This window comes from Tupaia chinensis, unplaced genomic scaffold, assembly GCF_000334495.1.
Source record: "Tupaia chinensis unplaced genomic scaffold, TupChi_1.0 Scaffold000544_1, whole genome shotgun sequence".
In the NCBI taxonomy this organism is placed as follows: domain Eukaryota; kingdom Metazoa; phylum Chordata; class Mammalia; order Scandentia; family Tupaiidae; genus Tupaia; species Tupaia belangeri.
In genome coordinates, this window is record NW_006160056.1 from 2071441 (window position 1) to 2079985 (window position 8545).

Below are 8545 nucleotides of genomic sequence, written 5' to 3' on the forward strand. Positions count from 1 at the left end.
ATTGTCCCATCTAAAATCTTTATTTTTTTTTTTTTTTTTTTTTTAAATGTAGGGGTTTGGGAAGTATGGAGTCCAGAGTAAATGGAGTAGCCGATTTGAACTTCAAGATGATCTATTTTGGGGTGTGTGTAATTTGGCAAACAAAGATAGGAGAAATGGGATTGTGTTCCATGATAGGAAAGGTGGAGGGATGGCAGGAAAACAGGAGCTGAGTCATGGGGCAAATAGGAAGCGAGAATTTGGCAGTGAAGGCAGATCAGAAGAGAGTGAGGCAGGGGAGATGCCCTAGTGGAAAGGGAGTTCAGAATATGAGGGACGCTGAGCAGGCAGCACAAGATGCATTGGCTGGGACTGGAATGCATGGAGCTGGGAGTGAGGCTGACAGTGACTCTGGGCCTGTGTGGAGTTCAGCCAGGACCTGGCTGGTGGGTGGGAGAACTTGATCAGACAAGGAGGAGCTCTACACCAAGCGGTGGGTTTGATTCAGCTGCCTGACTCTGCCATTTTATGAAATGAAAGAGATGAGCTTTTTATGTGTGTGAAGTAAGTGCACAATAATTAGCAGCAGGTAGCTCTGACTTGTATTTTCTTAGATTAGAGCATCAGAATTGCCTTTGCAGTGACCTACATTAGCCACGGGAATTGCTATAACTCATGTCTATCATGCTTTTCTCCTCCATTTGCTTTATTTGATGTGCAGGGAGATTTAGTGGGTCAGATTAGCAAGCCCCCCGGGAAAGCCTGTGGAGTTCGGTGCTGACACTGCATTTAATGCCACCATTTAAGCCATTTCACTGTGTGTAAAGGCTCATTCATTTACTGTAATGTGTACTTTCCAAGCCCTTTATGAGGCATTCTCCTGAGAGTTCTTGTTCTCCTAGGGTGGATGCTGAGTGTCTATTCTGGAATGGGTCCAAAAATCATTAAGTAGGAGGCCTTCTATAGCTGTGTCTTTCATATTGCAGCCCAACTCCGTTTAAAGAGAGATGGTATTATTTGAAAGTTCACTATTTAATATAACTTTTTAAAGTCCTTTAGTTTTTGTTATTATTTATTTTAAAAATATTTGCTTTATGGCTGGGAAGACCAACTTGAATGATCAACACTGTCAGACGTGCTTGTCAGCTGTGAGGAAGTCTTTGCACCGTAATATAATGAGAATACTCTTCATTTCCCTCTTGTGATTTAAATTATTTGCAAGAAAGTCACAACAAATACAAGATGTTCTTATAGTATGGTTTGCTCCTTAATGACTGTAATATATAGCTGAATTTGTATAGATTAGCAAAAGAGACGTGTTGGGCAAATATGAAGGAGAAAGAAATTTGCATTTTCTAAGAATTTTTCACTGGTTGTTTTTGGCTTAGAATGATACAGCTACTGACATCACAGCAGAAATGTTTCAAACACACCAGTTATGTTGGCTCCCATTAGTCAAGAGTGTATATAACTTCTCAGATGGCTTCAGGAATTGGGCTCTAATTCTCTCCTGCTGGGAATTCTATTCATTAATGTTGTAACTTATTGGCAACCTGTACTTTAGAGAGATTTCACTTTTTTTTAAAAAAAAGTTTTTAGTTATTTATTTTTAAAAAATTTGTCATAAAACAATTGTCATAGAGTTTGTGCACTCTCCAGAGAAAGAAAGAGAGGAAGAGGGGGCAAGAAAGCAACCTCCTATGGAGTGTAGTCATGCCACGATCCTCTATCCTGTTGAGATCTGGGGCAGGTGTGCACACCTGCCCCCAGTGATTTTCAAGCTGCTGGATCCAGGATTCAAACTGTATGGTTGGCCACGTGGGATCCAGCTCCCATCATGAGACCACAGGGTCAACCCCAGATTTCACTTTTACCAGTTTTATCACTCCTCTTGGAGAAACAAAGTTCAGAAGCTCTAAACACTTAGATGTGTGTCCCCTGTTTTGACCATCGGGTGGAGCTGAATAGAGCTACCTTTTTTCCTTTTTAAAATGTTGCCAAGGCTATGTGCCCTTGCTGGGGACAAACAGAGAAAGAGAGAGCGGGACATCAAGAGAGCACTCCTTCGTAGGCTTAGTTAGTCATGCTCAATCTCCTCCTCCATCTTTCCTTCCTTTTGAATCGGGTCTCGGGTTGAAAGAGTTGGTAGTAGGTGGATGACTCAAAATTCTAGTCTGCATCTCACAGCTCCAGTCCCCAGAAGCTTCTCACCCCATTTTTAGTATTGTATCTATGCATTCGGCCCACACGTCCCATTGATAATTAAATTATGACATGCTGAAAATTTTGTCACTATTTCCTTCCTTGCCTTCCCTTCCCCATTTCATGGTCATATTCTTTGGTCTCTCAAAGTCAAACTGTTACTGAGTCTCCTTCCTCTTGCTTCACGTCTAATGGCTACCAAAAATTACTCTTTCCTCCTTGGAGTTCACCTACTACCCCAGGGAAGGTGCGGTTGATTCAGATTCATGTTGGTACTGGTCTCCCAGCAGCTTGCCTTATTTTTAGTTTCTGCTTCTATATACTATGCCTGTGGGGGCCAGAATAGGCTTTAGTAAATTCCATTTTCATGTTCTCATTTTCCCTTTCAGAAAATTGTTGTAGGGGCCAGTAGGTTGTAGTGTGGAGAATCGCTGGATCCCACACAGATGATGGCACGGTTTGCGTTCCAAACCCAGCAACTTGAAGATCATGCTGGGCATGTGCGTGTGTGTCCAAAATCCTGAAAGGAGAATGGAGGAGAAGGGATGGCAGTATTGCCGTCCTCCCTGGGGGATGATCTCTCACTCTCCCTGTGTATGTACCTTATAACAAAAACTGAAGAAAAAAGTTGCTGCAATTTTTCCATCGTATATTATACCAGATAGAACTCATTTTTGTTTGTTTCCCTTTGTCAAGTTGCCTGTATGCATTAATTTTTCCCCTTTCTTTTTTTAGACAGAGTTTTGTTATAGAACTGGTTTACTTGTCGTAGAGTGAGACAGACAGAAAGTGAGAAATCACTCCTCAGGGAGAATGGACACTCCACAATCCATTCTCTTCTTGGAATCTTGGGCATGCACATACACATTTGTATGTGAAGGCTTGGCCTGAGTTTTAAACTGCTAGGTCCAAGACTCGAACTGCAGCTGACTATATGGGAGTCCAGCAATGTAACTATTATGCCATCTGCTGGTCCCACATACACATCAATTTTTACTAACTAAATATGTTTGAGGGGTCTTCAAAAAGATTGTGGAAAATGTGTGTGATGGCAAATGTGCATGGATTTCAAAATATACTAGGAATTTAGCTCCATTTTCCACGAACTTTGAAATCTCTTCATATTTCTTGACTTCGGACACCTCCATACCTCTTGTTCTCAGACTGCTGGTTCCCTTTTCGCGTTATTGGCACACCCAACTCTTCCCTTCCTTTGCTAGTTCCTGACTTCATTTGCCGTCTAGTTCAAATCCACCTACGCTTACCTCAGTGTTCACCCCGGCCTGCCCCACCGGGTGCTGATCACTACTTTGCTCTGCATTCTCCTGTGCTTGTACATTGGGAATCACAAGTGTGCAGTTTCTCAGGGCACAGGCAAGCTTCCGTTTAGGTTCTGCCAGTATTGGCTGGTTAGTCTCAGGTCTTTCCTATCTTAACTTAATTGTGAAAAAGGCATTAATAGGGCCAGTTGGTAGATCCCACATAGCTGACTGTATGGTTCAATTCCCTGACCCAGCAGACTGAAAGACCCCACTGGCCAGGCACATGTGCATGCATGCCCAAGGGAGGAATGGAGATGGGATTGTGGTGTGACCATTCCTCTTCCCATCCCCCATCTCTCCCTGGAGAGCACAGAGGCCCTCTAGCAATGTATCTATCTATTGATTTTTAAATAAAAGACATAAATCATAATACCAATCTACCTGGACTAATGTGATCAAATGTGGGAATGAATGGAAAGGGCCTGGCACTCTGTAAGCAATAAGTCAAACATCTCAGAGAACATCTTCAGTTGCACCACATGGCCGCACATTGGAGTCATATACTCCCTTCAGGAAAGAATCTAGTTTTGCTTCTCTTGGTAACCCTGTGCCTTATAGAAGGCCCAGCACAGATGAAATGTTCAGCAAATGTCCAAAATGAAGAGAGAAGGGTCAGCAGGTGGTGTGGTGGTGAAGGCACTGAACTCCCCCATACTCAATAGCGGTTTGAATCCTGGACCCAATAGCTTGAAAATCATGCCAGGCACATGTGTTACACATGCCCTAAACCTCGAGAGGAGAAAGAACTGTGGCATGGTCATCCATCCTGGGAGATGATTTCTTACTTTCCCTCTCTTTGTCTCTCTCCAGTGGGAGCATACACCCGATGGCAAAAATAAATAAATAAATAAATAAATAAATAAATAAATAAAAACTTAAAAAAAGAGAGAGAGAGAGAGAAGGAGAGAGAGTATGACTGTAAAAGCAGAGACTGATGACTGTGACCATTATTGTCTCTCAAGTCTTTGCCTTCACACTGCAAGCAGAAATGTGTCCAGGAGGAGCCCAGTGCACTTCCTGACCATTTGCTGCCCATGTATCTGAGAGTGATGGCAGGTTTGGGATTACCTTCTAACAATAAAGACAGGAAGTTTGAAGATTTTTTTATTGCTCTGTACATATCCTTTGGAACTTTTTTTGCTTGTCATAGCTCTGTCATCTACTAAGGAATACATTATACATTTATCATAGCTGTGTACAAATAATATGAAAATGAATACTCATGACATTTCTTGTTAGTTGCTGTTTTCCTTCTTTTATTTTAGGAATTTGGGTCGTGGGGGGGGGTTCTTTGTTTCTCAGGGTTTCCATTTTGCTAGTTTCCAATTGAGGGGATGAAAAACACAACTATATAATTATTGGTGATTGGGAAGAATCTTCTCCAAATGCATTTTTTTGGGAAAAATCTTTCTGGCACTGTTACTACCAACATTATCATCATGATTAATGTTAAAGTTGTCTTGTGGGGGTAAATTTTCCCAAGAACTTGCCATGCTGTTGTTATCTCCTGTTTCATGAGCTCATGAATACCCTTTGCTCTGAAAAGGGAAAGTGCCAGAATAAGCAATATTGCATTCAGCATGCAAATGGGAGTTTTATAGAAATAGGGTTGTGTTGAAGATGAAATTAATTGTGACAGTTCAGGAGGAGTCTTACAGAAAAAGAAGATTAGCATGCTAGGTCTTCAGTGCCTGTCTTCCCCGATGCAAATAATGTTAGGCAAATGAAATCGTGTGCCCAAACTCACTGGAGGAAGGTATTTAGAAGCCATAGAAATTTAAGCAGGCACATCTCTAAGGGTTTATGACAGCCTATTCTCTTTTCTCAGTGTGGGGATGAGTTGCTCTATTATTGCCTAAACTGGAAATCATAATGATGGCTCTTTTTTTATTTTCTTATTTGTTTATTTTTAGTTTGTTTGCTAAGAACTTGTACAGAAAATGTGTTGTTCATTCAGAAATAAATTGCTGTTTTTCACCAAACCAGACATGACATTGTATTTCTTCAGATAGTTATGTGCATATAACAAAGTAAGAGTTTATAGAGAGTCAGATCCGATTTACCTTAATTTATTGCTTTAATTCTCTGACGTAGGATAAATAATGCAATCTGTTTTTACCAAACAGTCACATTTCATGCTGCGTTTCCTTTTGAATTATTTTTGCAATTATAATACAGGAAGGTTATTTGTATATATTCACTTTTTTTCCCCCCTTTTTCTCCAAGGAAGCCAAGATGTCTGACAAAAGTGACTTAAAAGCTGAGCTGGAGCGCAAAAAACAGCGCTTAGCACAGATAAGAGAAGAGAAGAAGCGGAAGGAAGAGGAGAGGAAGAAGAAAGAGGTAAATTCTAGGTGTTGCAGCATTGTCAGGAAAATAAAAATAACTTGATCCTGAAGGGCTGGTCAAATGGATACACAGAGGAGCATAAAGAATCCTTTTATGATATTTAGTCAGTGGGGATCTACCTACTCAGAATAATAAGATCACTGTCATCTGCTCTGTGCTGGTCAGGGACCATCTACATGGTGAACAGCATTTGGTCCAGAGATCCCAACCCTAAGTTCACCCTAGACTTGAATAGAACATTGAATGTGGTCTGTGAAGCCTTTATTGTTAGAAATTTCTTAACCTATTGTGCATTCGTTTCCTATCTTCAATATGTTAGCAATAATTTATTTATTCTGTGGGTTGTGAGGATTAAGAGAGTTAATTTTATCTAGCACCTAGCAGTGCCAAGGATATAGTTAGTATTTAATAAGTGCTAGTTGAAAAAAAAAGGTTCTACAAAACTATTTATCTATTTTATTACTATTATTATTATTTTTAAGTTTGCTATAAGACACATGCACTCACCAGAGAGAGGGACAGAGAGAGAGGAGGAAAGTGAGAAAGCAAGCCACCAGATCCAGGACTTGAACTGCAGTCAGCCATGTGGGAGTCCGGCACCTTAACCACCATACTACCTGCTGGCCCCCCCCACCCCTCCCCCCAAAAAAGGATTTTTAAACAATCAGCAAGAACATTTTGGGAGAAAAATATAAAATAACATCAATGGATTTCCACTGATTACTAAGTAGTATGTATTTTCTATGGTAAATAAGAATACTGGTTTTGGTTGGGGCAAGCTATGATTCCCCTACTTGGTGAAAGAGTATAGGATAGTATAAGACATAGTATAGGATAGTGAGAGCTGGAGAAGATTTTAGAGCTCTTCCATTGAGGCCTCTCTTGATACTAACAAAGCAGCAGAGACCAAGAAGTGAGGTGCAGCTCTTCTGCTACCAGACCCAAATCCAGCACTCCTGACTTCCAGTTCAATGCTTTGCTGCCATATCAGGTTTTCTCCACTATCTAAATCTAACAGTTTATGTTTAATTCTTCAGTTTGTTGTGGCATTGTAGAAATAGCTCACGTAGTCTACCAAAACCAGATGCCTAAGATATTTTGAATGGTGTTCTGAGAATGAAACTTTGTATAGTGTGTTATGCTTGAGTGTCTAGAAACAAGAGCTGCTTCATTGGAGTTTTTCTTCAAGGAAAAAGTAAACATATTTCAATGCCTTACAATCTATGTACTTGTTTCATACTACAAAGCTGGGAGACCAAGGTAACAGATTTATAACAATTATTATTTTCCACAAAATAAAACATAATTGCAGTTGCATTTCCGCCTTGTGGCATCTCTCCGCACCATTACACTTTGATTGATGGGATAGTTTATTTGTCCTTGACATCACGCATAATATTTTTTTCCCCCTTTGGAGATCTTCACTGTTAAATATGCAGTCTTTGAGTGAAGTAGAGGTGAGAATTGACAAAGAATGCTATTCATTTCCATGCAAAGACAAAAAAGGCATTAAGTTATTATGTTTCCTTTCCCTCAAATGTCAACATGTGCTGTAGTTTTAAAGCACCTGTTATCCTTTACTAATAACCGGTTTCCTTTTACACTGACATTCTAATATCCAGCTTGAGTTTTACAGAATTACCACAAAATGTGATATGATATGGGAAATTTGGTTCCAAATTATGCTGTCTGTTTCATCCTTTCCATTTTACACATTTTGGGGAAATTGCAGGCAAGCTAATGGAAGCAGGCTACCCCTTTGGCTTCGACACCAAATAGTTTTTCCTGGTGAAGATTAGACTTGTTACACAGAAAAAAAAAGAGAGAAAGAAAGAAAGAAAGAAAGAAAGGAAGGAAGGAAGGAAGGAAGGAAGGAAGGAAGGAAGGAAGGAAGGAAGGAAATAAAAAAGCCCTGGGATGGAGATTGGGGGTGGTGGGTGATGGGAGCATGGGACACTTGGACTCTAGACATTCCTGGCCTCTACCTAGATCTGGAATGAAAATCATGTGAAGTCTTAATTGCCTCATTTCTAAACTTACCTGGTGCATTAAGCCGGTAACTCTGTGTTCCACAGAGTGTCTTGGCAAAACAGAGTCCTCATCTCCCATCCTTAAAGTTTTGAGTTGAGTCATCCAAATCAGAATGAGATGTGGGGATCCATTCAACTATTGTTGCATAGAGAAACATGTCATGACTTTTCAGATGACCCAATATATTATATTTAAGTACCGTCCTGGCTTCAGATCTTCTCCCTCCACCACCCATCTGCTCAAGGGCATCTCCTCTCAGGAGTGTTTCGGCACCTCTGCACACGGTGCTAACCTGGTTTGCTGTGAGCAGATGCTGTCAGACAGAAGACAGGTAAGCTAAGACAGAAGACACAGAGGCTTCTGGGTTGAACTGGGGCAGGGAAACTGGGTTCTGCTCTTCCCAGGATGGTATTGAATGAATATGGGACCTCTCTGAACTTGTTTCCTCCTCTGTAACAATAGAGAAAACAGCAGTGCCATCCTCACAGAACTCTGTGCAGATTCAAAAAGATACTACACAAGAGCGAAAGACATAGTAAGAAACAGCTATCATTCTCCTTCTGAGGTCAGCTAGTCAAGTAGGTGCACAGAGCTCCAAGAACGGCTGTGTACCTTTGTCAGGATCCCCACTGGTGAGATCATTTTAAAAAATAAATACTCCA

General features: G+C 40.7%; 1 protein-coding gene across 5 annotated transcripts in view; it reads left to right on the forward strand.

The window, feature by feature from the left end:
* DYNC1I1 (dynein cytoplasmic 1 intermediate chain 1) overlaps nucleotides 1–8545 on the forward strand; it is a 427557-nt gene that overhangs the window by 76354 nt on the left and 342658 nt on the right. For all 5 annotated transcript variants that reach the window (XM_027775320.1, XM_014591225.2, XM_014591224.2 and 2 more), the window contains exon 2: nucleotides 5730–5846. In XM_027775320.1, the coding sequence (XP_027631121.1) occupies nucleotides 5730–5846 (117 nt within the window). The remainder of the gene's footprint in view (nucleotides 1–5729; nucleotides 5847–8545) is intronic.